Source organism: Carcharhinus amblyrhynchos, chromosome 31, assembly GCF_965287045.1.
Source record: "Carcharhinus amblyrhynchos chromosome 31, sCarAmb.v2.hapA, whole genome shotgun sequence".
Lineage (NCBI taxonomy): Eukaryota > Metazoa > Chordata > Chondrichthyes > Carcharhiniformes > Carcharhinidae > Carcharhinus > Carcharhinus amblyrhynchos.
In genome coordinates this window covers 24,698,918-24,721,041 of record NC_137354.1, presented here as the reverse complement: position 1 = coordinate 24,721,041, position 22,124 = coordinate 24,698,918, and the positions used below count along the sequence as shown (strand labels likewise).

The window sequence follows — 22,124 nt, the reverse complement described above, 5'->3', positions numbered from 1 at the left end:
GACTGTTGGAGGGCCCCAGAGGAAACCCACGCAGAGACGGGGAGAATGTGCAGGCTCCGCACAGACAGTGATCTGGGGCCAGAATTGAACCTGGCACCCTGGCGCTGTGAGGCAGCAGTGCTAACCCACCGTGCCCCCGATGCCACCCCAAATGGTTCACCTGTTTGGGATTGCCCAGGCGCCACCACCGTGCTCACTGCTTTTTATACAAACTAGGAGCCTGCTCCGTTATTCCTAATGATCGTGACTGATCATCCAACACAACGGTCTGACCCTGCTTTCCCCTTGTATCAAAGAACAGGACAGCACAGGAACAGGCCCTTCAGCCCTCCAATCCTGTGCTGATCATGATGTCCGCCTAAACTAAAACCAAACGCGTTTACCCTTCCAAACCCATCCTATTCATATATCCGTCTAGATGGCCCTTAAATATGGGTATTGTACCTGCTCCCACTATATCATATCAATGTCACCTGGTATGGTGGGAAGGTCTTATGAGGAAAGGTTGAGGGACTTGAGGTTGTTTTCGTTCGAGAGAATAAGGTTACGAGGTGACCTGATTGAGGCAAACAAGATGATCAGAGGGTTAGATAGGGTGGACAGTGAGAGACTTTTTCCTCGGATGGTGATGGCTAACACAAGGGGACATAGCTTTAAATTGAGGGGTGGTAATTATAGGACGGATGTCAGAGGTAGTTTCTTTACTCAGAGGGTAGTAAGGGCGTGGAATGCCCTGCCTGCAGCAGTTGTGGACTCGCCAACTTTAAGGGTGTTCAAATGGTCAGTGGATAGGCATATGGATAACATTGGAATAGTTTAGGTTAGAGGGTCATTAGATTGGTTCCACTGGTCGGCGCAACGTCGAGGGCCGAAGGGCCTGTACTGCGCTGGAATGTTCTATGATTCACCAGGGATCTGGGTTCGATTCCCGGCTCGGGTCACTGTGTGGAGGTTGCACATTCTCCCCGTGTCTGTGTGGGTTTCCTCCAGGTGCTCCAGTTTCCCCTCCCTCAGTCTGAAAGATGTGCTGCTTAGGGTGCGTTGGCTGTGCTAAGTTCTCGCTCAGTGTACCCAAACCTGTGCCGGAATGGGCAGTAACTTCATTGCTGTGTTAATGTTAGCCCACTAAGGATGGCATGGTGGCATAGTGGTTAGCACTGCTGCCTCACAGCGCCAGGAACCCTGATTTGGGTCACTGCCTGTGTGGAGTCTGTACATTCTCCCCGTGTCTGCGTGGGTTTTCCTCCGGGTGCTCCGGTTTCCTCCCACAGCCCAAAAAAGGTGGATTGGCTGTGCTAAATTGCCGCTTGGTGTTGGGTATTAGCAGGGTAAATATTTGGGGTTATGGGGATAGGGCGTGGTTGGGATTGTGGTCAGTGCAGGTTTGATGGGTTGAATGGCCTCCATCTGGACTGTAGGATTCTGTGATCCAGTCTCAGTTTGACACTAAGGGGCAATTTCTTATCACGGCCAATCAACCTAACCCGCACATCTTTGGACTGTGGGAGGAAACTGGAGCACCCGGAGGAAACCCACACAGACACGAGGAGAATGTGCAAACTCCGTACAGAGAGTGACCCGAGCCGGGAATCGAACCCAGGTCCCTGGAGCTGTGAGGCAGCAGTGCTAACCCGCTGTGCTACCGTGCCGCCCATTGGATTGGAAGGTGGACACTGGCAAGAGCTGGCGGGACCCCCTCTCCCTCCCCCACCCACACCAGGCACCTCACCCTCGATACTGAGCCCACCATCTCTATGCCAGCTCACCCCCACACTCAGAAAAACCGGAGCAGTTTATTACACAGGGCTCTGATGAAAGGAGATGATTGTTTTTTTGTGCAGGATTGAGAATCTGTACGTCAATCGCTTCATGCACATGTTCCAGTCTTCGTGGAATGATTTTGCCGACTTTGAGAAGATCTTTGTTCGAATTAGCAACACGATTTCAGGTACGTCATAATCTCCCTTTATTCCAAACCAACACTGGGGTATAACTGCCCCCCGACCTCGGGTCAGAGTGCCCCGGGTATAACTGCCCCCCGACCTCGGGTCAGAGTGCCCCGGGTATAACTGCCCCCCCAGACCTCGGGTCAGAGTGCTCCGGGTATAACTGTCCCCCGACCTCGGGTCAGAGTGCCCCGGGTATAACTGTCCCCCGACCTCGGGTCAGAGTGCCCCGGGTATAACTGCCCCCAGACCTCGGGTCAGAGTGCCCCAGGTATAACTGTCCCCCAGACCTCGGGTCAGAGTGCCCCGGGCATAACTGCCCCCCCAGACCTCGGGTCAGAGTGCCCCGGGTATAACTGCCCCCCCAGACCTCGGGTCAGAGTGCCCCGGGTATAACTGCCCCCCCGACCTCGGGTCAGAGTGCCCCGGGTATAACTGCCCCCCGACCTCGGGTCAGAGTGCCCCGGGTATAACTGCCCCCCCAGACCTCGGGTCAGAGTGCCCCGGGTATAACTGCCCCCCCGACCTCGGGTCAGAGTGCCCCGGGTATAACTGTCCCCCGACCTCGGGTCAGAGTGCCCCGGGTATAACTGCCCCCCGACCTCGGGTCAGAGTGCCCCGGGTATAACTGCCCCCCGACCTCGGGTCAGAGTGCCCCGGGTATAACTGCCCCCCGACCTCGGGTCAGAGTGCCCCGGGTATAACTGCCCCACAGACGTCGGGTCAGAGTGCCCCGGGTATAACTGCCCCCCGACCTCGGGTCAGAGTGCCCCGGGTATAACTGCCCCCCCAGACCTCGGGTCAGAGTGCCCCGGGTATAACTGCCCCCCCAGACCTCGGGTCAGAGTGCCCCGGGTATAACTGTCCCCCAGACCTCGGGTCAGAGTGCCCCGGGTATAACTGCCCCCCAACCTCGGGTCAGAGTGCCCCGGGTATAACTGCCCCCAGACCTCGGGTCAGAGTGCCCCAGGTATAACTGCCCCCCCAGACCTCGGGTCAGAGTGCCCCGGGTATAACTGCCCCCCCAGACCTCGGGTCAGAGTGCCCCGGGTATAACTGTCCCCCAGACCTCGGGTCAGAGTGCCCCGGGTATAACTGCCCCCCGACCTCGGGTCAGAGAGCCCCGGGTATAACTGCCCCCAGGCTTCGGGTCAGAGTGCCCCGGGTATAACTGCCCCCCGACCTCGGGTCAGAGTGCCCCGGGTATAACTGCCCCCAGACCTCGGGTCAGAGTGCCCCGGGTATAACTGCCCCCAGACCTCGGGTCAGAGTGCCCCGGGTATAACTGCCCCCTGACCTCGGGTCAGAGTGCCCCGGGTATAACTGCCCCCCGACCTCGGGTTAGAGTGCCCCGGGTATAACTGCCCCCCGACCTCGGGTTAGAGTGCCCCGGGTATAACTGCCCCCTGACCTCGGGTCAGAGTGCCCCGGGTATAACTGCCCCAGCACACATTGGGTTATGGTGGTGGACACGCTCCCGGGACCATCTCCTTTTTGTATTAATAAATATTTCTAGCTGCCCTTATCTGGATTTTCTGTTCGATTTACAATCTTTGCCCCCTGGTTATTAATTCTTTCTCTCTATTTTTTTTCCTCACCATCAGATTTCTTCTCCACCTCCTTATCTGTGAGAACTCCCAATTTCTCCAGTCTCTCTTTAACTTGAACACTCTAGTCGATCCTGTCCTCTCCGATATTCTTTCTAGAATCCGCTGGGTGGAATGCAGGGGTTGGCAGACACTAATCTCCCTGCAGCTTGGGTTTAACTTCCTCACTGCGTACCCCAGGATTCCACCTGTTATAGGCACAGCTTGGTTAACCCACCAACACCAGAGATCCAAACTCAAACATCCCAAAAATCCCAAAGAGGGGATTTAATACAATATTTACTCGCTCAGCGGCTCACGGGAATCTGGAATGGGAAGGTAGTGGAGAACGGAAACCTTACAACCTTCCAAAAATATTCGGATGAGGTCTTGTAACATCATAACATCCAAACTTTAAACTTTTTAAAACGTCCAAGGATATGGGACAAGTGCAGGAAAATGGGATTAACAGCTCCAGGGTCCAGGGTTCGATTCCCGGCTTGGGTCACTGTCTGTGTGGAGTTTGCACATTCTCCTCGTGTCTGCGTGGGTTTCCTCCGGGTGCTCTGGTTTCCTCCCACAGTCCAAAGATGTGCGGGTTAGGTTGATTGGGCTAAATTGCCCCTTAGTGTCCAAGGATGTGTAGGTTAGAGGGATTAGTGGGTATAATAGTGGGTAGGGCTTGGGTGGAATTGTGTTGGGTGCAAACTTGATGGGTTGAAGGGCCTTTTCTGTACTGTAAGACTCTCTGTGTGGGTGAGGGGGATTGGCCCTGGGTTGTGGGGATAGGGTAGATGGAAGGGTCTGGGTGGGATATTCTTTCAGAGACGTGCTATAGACTCGAAGTGATATTTGTGGGACATGAGCATCACTGGCTGGCAGCATTTATTGCCCATCCCTAGTTGCCCTTGGAGGGCAGTTGAGTGCCAACCACATTGCTGTGGCACTGGAGTCACATGTAGGCCAGACCGGGTAAGGACGGCAGATTTCCTTCCTTAAAAGGCATTAGTGAACCAGATGGGTTTTTCCAACAATGGTGAAGGTTCACCAGGCTGATACCGGAGATGAGGGGGTTAGCTTATGAGGAGAGATTGAATAGACTGGGTCTGTACTCGTTAGAGTTTAGAAGGCTGAGGGGGGATCTTATAGAGACGTATAAGATAATGAAAGGGATGGATAGGGTAGAGGTAGAGAGATTCTTCCCGCTTAGAAAGGACAGTAGGACTAGAGGGCACAGCCTCAAGATAAGTGGGGGGGGCAGTTTAGATCAGAGTTGAGGAGGAACTTCTTCACTCAAAGGGTGGTGAATCTCTAGAATTCTCTGCCCGTTGAAGTGGTGGAGGCTACCTCACTAAATATATTTAAGTCACGGGTAGATAGGTTTCTGATAGACAGGGGAATTAAGGGTTATGGGGAGAAAGCGGGATAGTGGAACTGATCCACTTCAGATCAGCCATGATCTTATTGAATGGCGGGGCAGGCTCGAAGGGCTAGATGGCCGACTCCTGCTCCTATTTCTTATGTTTCATGGTTATCAGTAGATTCTTAATTCCGGATTATTTTTGAAATTCAAATTTCACCATCTGCCGTGGCAGGATTTGAACCCAGGTCCCCAAAACGTTCTGGATTAATAGTCTAGCGATGGTGTTCCAGCAAAAGAGGCCGTCGCCTCTTTCTGCACTGTGGGGATTTATGGTTCTTGAACCCGCCTTAAAATTGTACAAATGAGGTTGAATTTTACCTCCTGCCAAAATGTGTCTCCGCCACCCCCACCCCCCCCGGCGTATCCCATCCTCTCTACCTGGCTGTCTGTCATCTATCACTAACTTCCCTCACTTCTGACACTTGTAAGTTTTGTGTCATCAGCAAGCTTCAAAGTTGCGTCTGTTGCTCATTGTGAGGAGGGTGAGGGTTATTTTCGCCTTGTTCAGAACCCACAACGAGAGTAACTGCTCAGTTCCAGAAAGGATCTCAAATTAACCTTCAAAGAGGTTCTTCACTGGAACGGCACACAAACTGAAATTGAGGAATTGCAAGGATGTTGAAGATCTGAGTTCTCGGGAGAGATCGGACAAGCTTGGATTCCTTTCCTTGGAGCACAGGAGGCTGAGGGGCTGACCTTACAGAGGTGTAAGGTCGTGAGCGGGGTGGATAGGCTGAAGGCTTTGTCCCTGGGCTGGGGAATTAAGAACTAGAGAGCGTAAGTTTACGAGGGGAAAGAATTAAGGGGAACCCCGGGAGCAACTTTTGGTACTTTTGTGCAATGGGCTGCCGGAGGAAGTGGTTGAGGAAGGAACATCGGCAGCATTTAGAAGGCATTTGGACAGATGCATGAATAGGAAAGGTTTAGAGGGATGTGGGCCAAAGGCAGGCAAATGGGGTTAGCTTAGATGGGCATTTTGTTCGACGTGGAATGCCCTGCCTGCAGCAGTTGTGGACTCGCCAACTTTAAGGGCGTTCAAATGGTCAGTGGATAGGCATATGGATAACATTGGAATAGTTTAGGTTAGAGGGTCATTAGATTGGTTCCACTGGTCAGCGCAACACCGAGGGCCGAATGGCCTGTACTGCGCTGGAATGTTCAATGTTCTAGTTTGGACCGAAGGGTCTGTCTCCTTGCCGTAGATTTTGTGATTCTATGAGTGGTCACAATCACTTGAGTTTAGGAGGTGATCTGATCGAGATGTGTAAGTCGTTAAGGGGTTCAAATCCGGGTCGATTGAGCTATCAAGGCTGGGATTCAGCTCGGTGGCACAGTGGTTAGCACTGCTGCCTCGCAGCGCCAGGGACCTAGGTTCGATTCCCGACTTGGGTCACTGTGTGGAGTCTGCACGTTCTCCTCATGTCTGCATGGGTTTGCTCCGGTTCCCTCCCGCAGAGCGAAAGACATGCTGATTACACGGATTGGCCGTGCTAAATCCTCCCTCAGTGTACCCGGAGTGTGGCGACTGGGGGATCTTCACAGTAACTTCATTGCAGTGTTAATGTCAGCCTATTTGTGACACCAATAAACAAACTCAAAAATCTTTTATTGGGTATGACTATCAAAGGCAATGGAGCAAAGATGGGCTAGTAGATTTCAGCCACTAGTTAATTGAATAGCGAACAGGATTAGAAGGGCCTCTTCCTGTCCAAGACCAGCAGGAGGAGGTAGCAGGGACCTGGCTGAGGAGGATAGTGAGGAAGGAGTGACCGTGTTAACCCTGTAACTCTTGCAGAGTATGTAATGCAGCACTGGCAGGAGGATTTCATGTTCGGTTACCAGTACCTCAACGGGTGTAATCCCGTCATCTTCGAGAAATGCAAAAAACTGCCCGAGAAGTTTCCGGTCACCAACGAGATGGTGAAGATCTGCTTGGAACGCAAACTCTCACTGGAAGAGGAGCTCGAGGTACGGACACGCTAAACCCTGCGGCGGTATCGAGCCGTTCTGCGGCTACGGGAATCTGACTCCGTCATCAGTAGTCGGTGATGGGTCTGAATCTGGGTCAGCCCATACCCCCCCCCCCACCCCAACCCAACCCAACCCAACCCAACCCAACCCAACCCAACCCAACCCAATCCTCACCCCCTTTCTCCTGAGATACACAGGGCGCTGTTCAGTATTTCTCTCTGTGCTCACGGAGAACCCAGTCTTGCTGTAGCTGTTGCCAGCTCCCTGTCACCCCGTCACGCTGACACCAGCTCCCTGTCACCCCCGTCATGCTGACACCAGCTCCCTGTCACCCCCGTCACGGTGACACCAGCTCCCTGTCACCCCCGTCACACTGACACCAGCTCCCTGTCACCCCCGTCACGCTGACACCAGCTCCCTGTCACCCCCGTCACGGTGACACCAGCTCCCTGTCACCCCCGTCACGGTGACACCAGCTCCCTGTCACCCCCGTCACGCTGACACCAGCTCCCTGTCACCCCCGTCACGGTGACACCAGCTCCCTGTCACCCCCGTCACGGTGACACCAGCTCCCTGTCACCCCCGTCACGGTGACACCAGCTCCCTGTCACCCCCGTCACGCTGACACCAGCTCCCTGTCACCCCCGTCACGGTGACACCAGCTCCCTGTCACCCCCGTCACGGTGACACCAGCTCCCTGTCACCCCCGTCACGGTGACACCAGCTCCCTGTCACCCTCGTCATGCTGACACCAGCTCCCTGTCACCCCCGTCACGGTGACACCAGCTCCCTGTCACCCCCGTCACGGTGACACCAGCTCCCTGTCACCCTCGTCACGGTGACACCAGCTCCCTGTCACCCCCGTCACGCTGACACCAGCTCCCTGTCACCCCCGTCACGGTGACACCAGCTCCCTGTCACCCTCGTCATGCTGACACCAGCTCCCTGTCACCCCCGTCACGGTGACACCAGCTCCCTGTCACCCCCGTCACGGTGACACCAGCTCCCTGTCACCCCCGTCACGGTGACACCAGCTTCCTGTCACCCCCGTCACGGTGACACCGGCTCCCTGTCACCCCCGTCACGCTGACACCAGCTCCCTGTCACCCCCGTCACGGTGACACCGGCTCCCTGTCACCCCCGTCACGGTGACACCAGCTCCCTGTCACCCCCATCACACTGACACCAGCTCCCTGTCACCCCCGTCACACTGACACCAGCTCCCTGTCACCCCCGTCACGGTGACACCAGCTCCCTGTCACCCCCGTCACGGTGACACCAGCTCCCTGTCACCCCCGTCACGGTGACACCAGCTCCCTGTCACCCCGTCACAGTGACACCAGCTCCCTGTCACCCCCGTCACGGTGACACCAGCTCCCTGTCACCCCCGTCACGCTGACACCAGCTCCCTGTCACCCCCGTCACGGTGACACCAGCTCCCTGTCACCCCCGTCACGGTGACACCAGCTCCCTGTTACCCCGTCACGGTGACACCAGCTCCCTGTCACCCCCGTCACGGTGACACCAGCTCCCTGTCACCCCCGTCACGGTGACACCAGCTTCCTGTCACCCCGTCACGGTGACACCAGCTCCCTGTCACCCCCGTCACGGTGACACCAGCTCCCTGTCACCCCCGTCACGGTGACACCAGCTCCCTGTCACCCCCGTCACGGTGACACCAGCTCCCTGTCACCCCCGTCACGCTGACACCAGCTCCCTGTCACCCCCGTCACGGTGACACCAGCTCCCTGTCACCCCCGTCACGGTGACACCAGCTCCCTGTCACCCCCGTCACGGTGACACCAGCTCCCTGTCACCCCCGTCACGGTGACACCAGCTCCCTGTCACCCCCGTCACACTGACACCAGCTCCCTGTCACCCCCGTCACGGTGACCTGTTGGGAGGCTCCTCAGTGGATTTCCGGGGAAGATGCTGGAAAGGATCTTTTCTCCTGTCTGGGGCGTCTCGAACAGAGACACAGAATCCCCCACTCTGTGTGGAACGGCTCGATCGTTCAGAGAATCATAGAAACCCTACAGGGCAGAAAGAGGCCCTTCGGCCCATCGAGCCTGCACCGAACACAATCCCACCCAGGCCCTACCCCCCATACCCCCTACGTATTTTACCCACTAACCCCTCTAACCTGCACGTCTCAGGGGCAATTTCCTTAGCATGGCCAATCAACTGGGAGGAAACCGGAGCACCCGGAGGAAACCCACGCAGACACGAGGAGAATGTGCAAACTCCACACAGACAGTGACCCCGAGCCGGGAATCGAACCCTGGACCCTGGAGCTGTGAGGCAGCAGTGCTAACCCCACTGTGCTGCCCGTGCTTCCAGTCCCCACGTTGACACTGGGCAAAACACCCGGACAAGACACAAGACGCCACTTGGGCAGGACCTTCCCCTCCCCGAAACCCCAACACCAGTCAGTGCCCAGAACAGACTTTCAATGGGGAATTTCTAATTTTAATTCTGTTGGTTTTTTTTTTATTCTGGAACAGGAGGGTAACATCTACCTCGCCGACTACGAGCTGCTGGATGGGATTCCTGCTAACTCCACTGATCCGTGCACCATGCAGTACCTGACTGCACCCGTTTGTCTGCTGTATAATAACACCAAGAACAAACTCGTCCCCATTGCCATCCAGGTAGGTGGGCTCGAGAGAGCGAGACGGGGGTCACGGGGGTCGGTAATTAGTCAGTGCTAAGTTTTCGGATTGCCTGTCACAGGAGGGGGTGACTGAGTTTGAACTGTGGTGGGGGGGAGGCTCTGTCGAGGAGGGAGTCGAGCCGGGGCCTACAAGAGGGATGTTACTGCAGAATGATACAGCACAAGAGGCCATTCAGCCCACCCAGCCTGTTCCAGCTCTTTGAAGGAGCTGCCCAATTAACCCCACATCCCGGCGTTTAAACAGTTTCCCTCGGGAACGTTGCTTTAATCTGCTTCCGAATCCAAAACAAACATTTTCCTCATTATCTTTATTTTTAATCTGTGTCCCATGGTAACAGCCTCGTTCCTGTGGAAACAGCTCCCCGCCACCCCCGCTGGACCCTCCAAAACTCCTCGTGGTTTTGAACACCTCGATTAAATCTCCTCTCGACTTTCTCTGATCTGAGGAGATCAAACCTGGTTTTCCCAAAGAACAAAGAGAAAGTACGGCAGAGAAACAGGCTCTTCAGCCCTCCAAGTCTGTGCTGATCACGATGCCCAAACTAGACTAAACGTCTGCCCTTACTCGGGCCCTATCCCTCTATTCCCTCCCTATCCATGTACCCCTCCAGATTCCTCTTGCCATTGTGCCTGTTTCCCCTGGCAGCCTGTTCCACTCTCTGCATGAAAAACTTCCCCCGCACATCTCCCTTAACCTTTCCCCCTCTCCCCTTGAATCTGCGCTCTCTTGTAATAGACACTTCCGCCCTGGGGAAGAGCCTCTGAGTATCCACCCCCTCTCTGCCTCTCACCATTTTGTAGACCTCTATCAGGTCTCCCCTCAGCCTCCGTCTTTCCTTAGAAAACAATCCTAGTTTAACCAACCTCTCCTCAGTCAACACCCTCAAGACCAGGCAACATCCTGGTGAACCTTCTTTGTCCTCTCTCCAAAGCTTCCACATCCTTCTGGTAGTGTGGTGACCAGACCTGTAGTATCCTCTGACAATCCCCGGCACTATCAGCAACTCCGCCAATCTTCGTATAATCTGCAAACTTACTTTCTCCGGGTCATTTATATATACTACATTCAACATAGATCCCAGCACTGATCCCTGTGGAACGCCACTAGTTACAGATCTCCATTCTGAAAAACTCCCTTCCGTTGCTACTCCCTGTCTTCTATAACCAAGATATGGAGATGCCGGCATTGGACTGGGGTAAACACAGTAAGAAGCCTCACAGCACCAGGTTAAAGTCCAACAGGTTTATTTGGTAGCAAAATGCCACTAGCTTTCGGAACACTGCCCCTTCATCAGGTGAGTGGGAATTCTGTTCACAAACAGGGTATATAAAGACACAAACTCAATTAACAAAATAATGGTTGGAACGTGAGTCTTTACAGGTAATAAAGTTTTAAAGGTACAGACAATGTGAGTGGAGAGAGGGTTAAGCACAGGTTAAAGAGATGTATATTGTCTCCAGACAGGACAGTTAGTGAGGTTTTGCAAACCCAGGCAAGTCATGGGGGTTACAGATAGTGTGACATGAACACTAGACACATCATCCAGACACACAGAACAGCCATGGGGACCAAATTCACATCTCAATATGCCAACACCTTCATGTACAGGCTCGAACAAAACTCTCCACCGCACAGAATCTTCAACCGATGCCACACACTAGATACATCGATGACATTTTCTTCCTTTGGCCTCATGGTGAACAATCACTGAAACAACTATATGATGACATCAACAAGTTCCATCCCACCATCAGACTCACCATGGATTATTCTGCAGAATCGGTTGCATTCTTGGACACACATCTCCATCAAGGACGGTCACCTCAGCACTTCACTGTACCGCAAGCCCACAGATAACCTCACAATGCTCCACTTCTCCAGTTTCCACCCTAAACATGTTAAAGAAGCCATTCCCTACGGACAAGCCCTCCGTATACACAGGATCTGCTCAGATGAGGAGGATCGCAACAGACACCTCCAGACGCTGAAAGATGCCCTCATAAGAACAGGATATGCCGTTCGACTCATCGATCGACAGTTCTGATGCATCACAGCGAAAAACCGCACCGATCTCCTCAGAAGACAAACATGGGACAGAGTACCCTTCATCCATAGAACCATAAAACCCTACAGTGCAGAAAGAGGCCCTTCGGCCCATCGAGTCCGCACCAAACACTATCCCACCCAGGCCCTATCCCCATATTCGACGTCCAGTACTTCCCCGGAGCGGAGAAGCTACGACATCTTCTCCGGAGTCTTCAACATGTCACTGATGAAGACGAACATCTCGCCAAGGCCATCCCCACACCCCCACTTCTTACCTTCAAACAACCACACAACCTCAAACAGACCATTGTCCACAGCAAACTACCCAGCCTTCAGGAGAACAGTGACCACAACACCACACAACCCTGCCACAGCAACCTCTGCAAGACATGCCAGACCATCGACACGGATACCATCATCACACGTGAGAACACCACCCACCAGGTACATGGTAAATACTCTTGCAACTCGGCCAACGTTGTCTACCTGATACACTGCAGGAAAGGATGTCCTGAGGCATGGTACATTGGGGAGGCTGTGCAGACGCTACGACAACGGATGAATGAACATCGCTCGACAATCACCAGGTAGGAGTGTTCTCTTCCTGTTGGCGAACACTTCAGCAGTCACGGGCATTCGGCCTCTGATCTTCGGGTAAGCATTCTCCAAGGCAGCCTTCACGATACACGACAGCGCAGAGTCGCTGAGCAGAGACTGATAGCCAAGGTCCCCGCACATGAGGACGGCCTCAACTGGGATCTTGGGTTCATGTCGCACTATCTGTAACCCCCACGACTTGCCTGGGTTTGCAAAATCTCACTAACTGCCCTGTCTGGAGACAATACACATCTCTTTAACCTGTGCTTAACGCTCTCTCCACCCACATTGTCTGTTCCCTTAAGACTTGATTAGCTGTAAAGACTCACATTCCAACCGTTATTCTGTAGATTGAGTTTGTGTCTTTATATACCCTGTTTGTGAACAGAACTCCCACTCACCTGATGAAGGGGCAGTGCTCCGAAAGCTAGTGGCTTTTGCTACCAAATAAACCTGTTGGACTTTAACCTGGTGTAGTGAGACTTCTTACTGTGTTCTATAAACAAGCCAGTTCTGTATCCAGCACACCCCGAATCCCAAAGTAGCCAAACACCCCTTATCTCTGGTTCCATTTCAGTACGTCTCCTTCGCACCCTGTCCAAGACACCCTCCTGAAAATATTGGACACGATCTTCAGCTGCGACGAGCCAGTGAATTATAGACACTTAACGAACACAAACCCTTAGGAAGAAAACGATGCGATGGTTTGGAGTCCAATGGGTAGCTTGGATAGAATGGTAGAGATCAGAATACAGTGACAGCGGGAGGAGGCAACAAGAAAAATTTGGATCGTGTCTTATTTATCACAAACTCAGAGTGACTCAAAGGCTGGAACTTTCGCTCAGTTCAGGAGAACAGAGTCGGGAGAATTCCCAGCTCCGTGAACCGGAAAACTATCCTGGAAGCTCCAGTATTTGTTCCGGGCTGGAATGGGATTCAAGTCCACCCCATCCCCACCCCAAGAAACAGTTCAGAGGCTGCGGACTCTCTGAAAGAGCCTTCCACTCAACCCGCTGTCCACCTCGCACAGTCTCTCTTTTCAGAGAGCAATCCAATTCCCTCGTGAATCGAACCCGGCTCCACCAGCCTCTCAGGAAGTTCATTCCAGATTCCAACCGTCCTTTGGGTTACTGCCTCACATCGCTTCTACTCCAATTGGCCATTATTTTGTGCCCTCTAGTTCTTGGTGCCTTCCTGAGAGGGGGCAGTTTCTCACTCTTTACCCTCTTCATACCCCTCAGAATCCTCAATACCTCAATTAAGTCTCTTCTCAGCTTTTCTTTTCGACAGGAACCAGCCCCAGTCTTCCCAATCGATCCTCACAGCTACAGTTCCTTATCCCTGGAATCATTCTTGTGAATCTCCCTGCACTCTCTCCAATGCCTTCATATCCTTCCTTGAGTATGATGCCTAGATTGAGATACAACCTCCAGATGAGGCCTAATACCGGAGATGAGGGGGTTGGACTATGAAGAGAGATTGACTAGACTGGGTCTGTACTCGTTGGAGTTTAGAAGGCTGAGGGGGGATCTTATAGAGACGTATAGGATAATGAAGGGGATGGATAGGGTAGAGGTAGAGAGATTCTTCCCGCTTAGAAAGGATAGCAGGACTAGAGGGCACAGCCTCAAGATAAGGGGGGGGCAGTTTAGATCAGAGTTGAGGAGGAACTTCTTCACTCAAAGGGTGGTGAATCTCTGGAATTCTCTGCCCGTTGAAGTGGTGGAGGCTACCTTGCTGAATATATTTAAGTCGCGGGTAGATAGGTTTCTGATAGACAAGGGAATTAAGGGGAGAAAGCGGGAAAGTGGAACTGATCCACTTCAGATCAGCCATGATCTTATTGAATGGCGGGGCAGGCTCGAAGGGCTAGATGGCCTACTCCTGCTCCTATTTCTTATGTTCTAACTAATGTCTGGTACAAATTCAACACGGTCTCCTTATCCTTGTCTTCACTGCCTCTGTTAATAAAGCCTATGATACTGTATGTTTTATTAACTGCTCTCTCAGCATGTCTTGCCAGCTTCAATGACTGATGTACACACACATCAAGGTCCCTTTGCAAGGCTCTGCGATGCACTGCTCCTCAAGTTTAGACAAAAATATCTAAACTCCTCCACTAACGCCTTTCTCTGCTCTGTAACCTCTCTAGGTTCACCCCTTCACTTTTATCATATTAACTGTGTTCTCTCACTTTGTCCTATTCGTTCCTCCCTCACTGACTGCATTGGATTTTATGATGATTCAGGCAAAATTTATCCCGTCGAAGGAATATTCCTGCCCCCTAATACTCATCCCAGTATCCCTGCAATCCAAACACCTCTGTCTGACAGTGTCCCATAATTCCAGAATGGTCTCAACGGAAGAGGCCACTACTCAATATGTCAAACCCTTTAAACCACAGCAACTGCTCGCAGGTTCATTCCTATTGGGGCACGGTGGGTTAGCACTGCTGCCTCTCAGCGCCAGGGACCCGGGTTCGATTCCCGGCTCGGGTCACTGTCTGTGTGAAGTTTGCACATTCTCCCCGTATCTGCGTGGGTTTCCTCCGGGTGCTCCGGTTTTCTCCCACACTCTGAAAGATGTGCTGGTTACGGCTCATTGGCCGTGCTACATTCTCCCTCAGTGTACCCGAGGCGCCGGTGTGTGGTGACTGGGGGATTTTCACAGTAACTTCATTGCAGTGTTAATGTAAGTCTGACTTGTGACTAATAAATAAAAATAAACTTATAAATTCCTATGTTTCTGATGAAAGCCCAGCGATGGGATGGGATTTAGGCCCGGCTCCCCAGAAAGAGTTCAGAGGCCGTGGACTTTCTGAAAGAGCCTCCCACCCATTCCCTCCTCCTCCTCCTAGAATCATAGAACCCTACAGTGCAGAAAGAGGCCCTTCGGCCCATCGAGTCTGCACCGAACACAATCCCACCCAGGCCCTACCCCCATATCCCTACATATTATACCCACTAATCCCTCTAACCTACACATCCCTGGACACTAAGGGGCAATTTCTTTGCCTGGCCAATCAACCTAACCCACACATCTTTGGACTGTGGGAGGAAACCGGAGCACCCGGAGGAAACCCACGCAGACACGGGGAGAATGTGCAAACTCCGCACAGACAGTGACCCGAGCCGGGAATCGAACCCAGGTCTTCCTCCTCCTCCTCCTCCTCTCTCTTTCTCTCTCCCCCACCCCCTCCCCTCCACACATGTCTCTTTTCAGAGAGCAATCTAATTCCTGAAGTTCCGGATTGAATCCCTGACGTACGCATTTTATTTTCCCACAGCTGAAGCAGACCCCTGGGCCGGATAATCCCATTTTCCTCCCCACTGACAGCAAGTACGACTGGCTGTTGGCGAAAATCTGGGTGAGGTCAGCCGACTTCCAGATCCATCAGACTGTGACCCACCTCCTGAAGACGCACCTCATGTCGGAGGTGTTTGGGATTGCGATGTATCGACAGCTCCCATCTGTCCACCCTCTGTTTAAGGTACGCTCGCCGCCTCCATCAGCTATTGGTCACCGGAGGTTAACAACTGCGTCTGCTCCGCGTTGGCCGGGCGAGGCTGGATTAGACCCGGAGACTTACCGGAGTGGAGTTCGGCTCAGCGATGCAGATGTTTCCCTCTGTCAGCTGTTCGGAGTTTACAAGGCGACGTGATCAAACCCTTTAAGATGTTAAGGGGGTTATTGACAGGATGAATGCGGAGAGGATTCGACTTAATAGAGGTTTATAAGATGATGAGAGGGATTGATAGAGTGGACGTGCAGAGACTATTTCCTCGGGTGGATGTAGCTGTTACTAGGGGGTATAACTATAAGGTTCATGGTAGGAGATATAGGAGGGATGTCCGAGGTAGATTCTTTACTCAGAGTGGTTGGGGTGTGGAATGCACTGCCTGCTGTGATAGTGGAGTCGGACACTTTAGGAACTTTCAAGCGGTTATTGGATAGGCACGTGGAGCACTCCAGAATGATAGGGAGTGGGATAGCTTGATCTTGGGTTCGGACATAGCTCAGCACAGCACTGAGGGCCAGAGGGCCTGTACTGTGCTGTACTGTTCTATGTTTCCGTGTGGAGTGGAGGGATATTCTCCCTCTTGTGAGAGAATGTGCAGCAAGGGTCACTGTTTAAAAATAAGGGGTCAGAGAGGAAGTATTTTTCTCTCGGGGTGGTCAGTCTCTGGCACTCTCTTCCTCGCAGGGAATGGACTCAGAGTCTTTGAATATTTTTAAGGCAAAGTTGGATAGATTCTTGCTGGGCAAAAGAGGTGAGAGGCTACTGGGAGAAGCAAGATTTGGCGCCACTATCAGATCAGCCATGATCTTTATTAAATGGTGGAGCAGACTTGAGGGGCAGAATGGCCTCTACTCCTTGCTTGTCTGTTTGTTCTTTTCTTCGTTTGAAGTCAGTTCAACCAGTGCTTGTCAGGTGTCCACTGGGTTTGACCAATCCTAGTCCAGGTCCTTCTGGGTTTGACCAATCCCAGTCCGGGTCCCACTGGGTTTGACCAATCCCAGTCCAGGTCCTTCTGGGTTTGACCAATCCCAGTCCGGGTCCCACTGGGTTTGACCAATCCCAGTCTGGGTCGCGTTGGGTTTCACCAATCCCAGTCTGGGTCACTCTGGGTTTGACTAATCCCAGTCTGGATCCTGCTGGGTTTGACCAATCCCAGTCCGGATCCAGCTGGGTTTGACCAATCCCAGTCCGGGTGCCTCTGGGTTTGACCAATCCCAGTCCGGGTCCTGTTGGGTTTGACCAATCCCAGTCCGGGTCCTGTTGGGTTTGACCAATCCCAGTCCGGGTCCAGTTGCGTTTGACCAATCCCAGTCCGGGTCCCATTGGGTTTGACCAATCCCAGTCCAGGTCCAGCTGGGTTTGACCAATCCCAGTCCGGGTCCCTCTGGGTTTGACCAATCCCAGTCCAGGTCCCTCTGGGTTTAACCAATCCCAGTCCAGGTCCAGCTGGGTTTGACCAATCCCAGTCCAGGTCCAGCTGGGTTTGATCAATCCCAGTCTGGGTCACTCTGAGTTTGACCAGTCCCAGTCCAGGTCCAGCTGGGTTTGACCAATCCCAGTCCAGGTCCAGCTGGGTTTGACCAATCCCAGTCCGGGTCACTCTGGGTTTGATCAATCCCAGTCCGGGTCCCGCTGGGTTTGACCAATCCCAGTCCAGGTCCAGCTGGGTTTGATCAATCCCAGTCTGGGTCACTCTGAGTTTGACCAATCCCAGTCCAGGTCCAGCTGGGTTTGACCAATCCCAGTCCAGGTCCAGCTGGGTTTGACCAATCCCAGTCCGGGTCACTCTGGGTTTGATCAATCCCAGTCTGGGTCCCGCTGGGTTTGACCAATCCCAGTCCGGGTCACTCTGGGTTTGACCGATCCCAGTCCGGGTCCCGTTGGGTTTGACCAATCCCAGTCCGGGTCCCAGTGAGCACCTGAGGGTTGGGGATGGAGAATGGATTGTCAGAGGGACAGATATTGTTTCTTGTCAATGAGGTTCTGAATCAGCTCTTGGAGAGAGGGTTAAACTCACCTCTTCATACTCCAAGTAGGAAATGACACTGATTCCAACAGGAATCTGAATTTGATTAATTCTCTGATTTGAAAATCACAGAATGGCTGATTCGGGATATTGGGAAACACGAGATTGGGAAAATAAAGGAAACTCTTTTATCACCTGACTGACTGCTCGGGAAAATTTATATCTGTATCTAACCCTGTGTAGCACTTATCCAAGGATGGGGACAGTGTAGAGGGAGCTTTACTCTGTATCTAACCCCGTGCTGTACCTGTCCTGGGAGTGTTTGTTTTGGACAGTGTAGAGGGAGCTTTACTCTGTATCTAACCCCGTGCTGTACTTGTCCTGGGAGTGTTTGATGGGGACAGTGTAGAGGGAGCTTTACTCTGTATCTAACCCCGTGCTGTACTTGTCCTGGGAGTGTTTGATGGGGAGACAGTGTAGAGGGAGCTTTACTCTGTATCTAACCCCGTGCTGTACCTGTCCTGGGAGTGTTTGATGGGGAGACAGTGTAGAGGGAGCTTTACCCTGTATCTAACCCCGTGCTGTACCTGTCCTGGGAGTATTTGATGGGGGGACAGTGTAGAGGGAGCTTTACTCTGTATCTAACCCCGTGCTGTACCTGTCCTGGGAGTATTTGATGGGGACAGTGTAGAGGGAGCTTTACTCTGTATCTAACCCCATGCTGTACCTGTCCTGGGAGTGTTTGATGGGGGACATTGTAGAGGGAGCTTTACTCTGTATCTAACCCTGTGCTGTACCTGTCCTGGGAGTGTTTGATGGGGGGGACAGTGTAGAGGGAGCTTTACTCTGTATCTAACCCCGTGCTGTACCTGTCCTGGGAGTGTTTGATGGGGACAGTGTAGAGGGAGCTTTACTCTGTATCTAACCCCGTGCTGTACCTGTCCTGGGAGCGTTTGATGGGGACATTGTAGAGGGAGCTTTACTCTGTATCTAACCCCGTGCTGTACTTGTCCTGGGAGTGTTTGATGGGGGACAGTGTAGAGAGAGCTTTACTCTGTATCTAACCCCGTGCTGTACCTGTCCTGGGAGTGTTTGATGGGGGACAGTATAGAGGGAGCTTTACTCTGTATCTAACCCCGTGCTGTACCTGTCCTGGGAGTGTTTGATGGGGGACAGTGTCGAGGGAGCTTTACTCTGTATCTAACCCCGTGCTGTACCTGTCCTGGGAGTGTTTGTTGGGATGGTACAAAGTGACCATTAGGAGAGAGAGCTGGACAGTGGGATTAATTTTGAATGGATGGAGGGCTGTGTGAGAAAAGTGCTTTGGATATTTTAGTATTTCTGTTTGCAGAGCGATTTTAAAATGTATTTGGCTCCCTGTTAAACCTTCCTGTTTCCCTTCAGCTGTTGGTGCCCCACATCCGATATACCATAGCGATAAACACCAAAGCCAGGGAGCAGCTGATTTGCGAATGCGGCCTGTTTGACAAGGTAAGTAACATTCCGAACAATGTGTCCATTGGCCTGTGTGTCGAGGAGTGTGTATCTCATCTCCCTCTCACTGTGGACAGGCAAACGGGACAGGAGGAGGGGGACACGTGCGGTTGGTACAGCGCGCCATGGCTGTGCTGAACTACAAGTCGTTCTGCTTTCCGGAGAGCATCAAGATCCGGGGACTGGACAGCAAAGAGAAGCTTCCCTATTACTACTACCGGGATGATGGGATGACAGTCTGGGATGCTGTACAGAGGTAAGTGAAAGGTTTTCCCTGGGTGGGTCAGGGGAGGTGACGAGTGGAGAGATCAGGGGGCTTCATCTCCCCTGACGAGGGTCCTGGTCTCCTGCTGGGGTCCCCACACAATATGGGGGGAGGGAAGGGCTGAGCTGTGATCAGTCAGTAACTCTCACCTCGAGATGACCCAATGTTGCCGCTGACACTGGCCGTGCCCCAGAGAAAACTTCAGGACCTTTGCAAGAGGGTCAAATCTTGTGCCCGTTAGACTGACCTGTCCCCATCCTGGGGCCACTGACCCTGCCCCCCTCCCGGTTAACCACTCTGTCTGTGCGCTCTGGACATCCCAATACTGTTGCCTCTGACCCAGCTGATTTGTAGCATTCAACAGGCTAATGCGCAATATGAGAACACTCTACTACGTCTCTTCACACCATCAAACACCCATCACAAAGACCTCACAGCCTATGTCACCCCCCACCCCCCCTACACAAGCTGCCCATATTCTGGAATGAATAGGCCCAAAACCCATCTGGAATAATACTGCGTCTTGTTCACTCCAGACCTGGGGCTGTTGAGGCAAAGTTACACCTTGGGAGAAGGTGAGGGTGTTTGGCAGAATTCAGGGGGGGGAGTTCCGGAATTCCGCAACCCTTCCTGACATCAGCCTGCCGGGAATTTGGAAGCTTATTCCCCTTGTCCTGGATTTCCGCAGCAACTGCACTCCCGTCGCTCCACCAGCGGGAAAAACTTTTGAACTGGGGTGCAACTCTTTATCGCAGAAGGCTGTGGAGGCCAGCTGATTGAGTATCTTTAAGACAAACATGGATAGGTTCTTGATTAATAAGGGGATCCGGGGTTATGGGGAAAAGGCAGGAGAATGGGGATGAGAAAAGTATCAGCCATGATTGAATGGCGGAACAGACTCGATGGGCCGAGTGGCCTAATTTTGCTTCTATGCCTTATGGCATGGTTAGCACTGTTGCCTCTCAGTGCCAGGGACCCAGGGCAGCATGGTGGCACAGTAGTTAGCACTGTTGCCTCTCAGTGCCAGGGACCTGGGTTCAAATCCAATCTTGGGTCACTGTCTGTGTGGAACTTGCATGTTCTCCCCGTGTCTGCGTGGGTTTCCTCCAGGCGCTCCGGTTTCCTCCCACAGTCTACAGGATGTGCAGATTAGTTGAATTGACCGTGTTAAATTGTCCCTTAGTGTCGGGGAGAATAGCAGGGTAAATACACAAGGTTACGGAGATAGGGCCTGGGTAGGATTGTTGTCAGTCCAGGCTTGATGGGCTGAATGGCCTCCTGGAGGGATTCTATGAACTTGTCAAATTGCGTCATTGTTTTAAATATCTCCATCAGATCACCCGTCAATATTTAAGCTGACATGAAGCAATTCGGTTATCAGAATTGAATCCTTTTATCCCTGTTGTGACTCTGTGTCCCCTCTCCCCCACCAAGGCCAGAAGTACATCCTCGCTGACACGTGGCTCCCAAAATCCTCGTCATTTTTTAAAATCCTCCCTATGGGATGTGTGTGTTAGTGGCTGGCCAGCCTTTATTGTAACCTGTTGGACTTTAACCTGGCGTTGTGAGACTGTGTTTACCCCAGTCCAACACCGGCATCTCCCCATCACCCTTTACTGTCCATCGCTAACTGTCCTTGAGAAAGTGGTGATGAGCTGCTTTCTCAAACCCGCTGCAGTCCTTGAGGTGTAGGTACACCCACGGTGCTGTTAGGGAGGGAGCTCCAGGATTTTGACCCAGCGACAGTGAAGGAATGGTGAAATATTTCCAAGTGAGTGACTTGGAGGGGAACCTCCCGCTGACGAGGGGGAGTTGAGAAAGTTACAGGGAGATGTGCGCCTGATAGGGAAGGATGTAGAACTCTGTGAAAGCCGTAGCCTGTAGGGTATCAGCGAAATCCTTGACAATTGAAACTAAGATGCTATACATGACATGGACCACCTACTAACTCTTTTCAATCAATTCTTGGACCGGGGGTGAGGGGGGGAGGGTGCGGCATGATGGCACAGTGGTTAGCACTGCTGCCTCACAGCGCCAGGGACCTGGGGTTGATTCCTGGCTTGGGTGACTATCTGTGTGGGGTCTGCACATTCTCCCCGTGTCTGGGTGGGTTTCCTCCGGGTGCTCTGGTTTCCTCCCACAGTGCTAGTTAGGGTGCATTGACCCAAACGGGCACCAGAGTGTGGCGACGAGGGGGATTTCACAGTGGCTTCATTGCAGTGTTAATGTTAGCCTTACTTGTGACTAATAAACAAACTTCAAAAACTTTTAACTATTCCGTCTGTAATTTGTACAGACTGTGGTTTGCCTGTTAATTTATGTTTACAGAGAACTAACATACATTGAAACAGAAGTTACAAGAAGTGAAGTCTGATTTGGAAATTATTTTATTTGGGGTTCCTCGGGAATGTGCCTCGTTTGGTTTACGGATCCCAACAGGAAGCGTAACCAAATCGATGGCTCTCGCAAACTCGAACCCAGAGACTAAAACCAGCCCGCTTGAACTTTCCAGCATTTAAACAAATCTTTCTCTGCATCAACATAGGCACTTCTAATGGTCAGGAAGGTTCCGGAAAGTGATGTTGGTGCCTTGAAAAAATAAACAAAGAAGTTTGAATTTACGCGTGCTCGCTCA

General features: G+C 52.5%; 1 protein-coding gene across 1 annotated transcript in view; it reads left to right on the top strand.

Annotated features, from left to right (window-relative positions):
- The window catches only part of LOC145360451 (polyunsaturated fatty acid 5-lipoxygenase-like), a 60,636-nt gene that overhangs the window by 24,184 nt on the left and 14,328 nt on the right, over positions 1–22,124 (top strand). The window contains exons 5-10 of the mRNA XM_080215668.1: positions 1,842–1,948; positions 6,751–6,923; positions 9,431–9,577; positions 15,531–15,734; positions 19,135–19,221; positions 19,302–19,480. Of these exons, the coding sequence (XP_080071794.1) occupies positions 1,842–1,948; positions 6,751–6,923; positions 9,431–9,577; positions 15,531–15,734; positions 19,135–19,221; positions 19,302–19,480 (897 nt within the window). The remainder of the gene's footprint in view (positions 1–1,841; positions 1,949–6,750; positions 6,924–9,430; positions 9,578–15,530; positions 15,735–19,134; positions 19,222–19,301; positions 19,481–22,124) is intronic.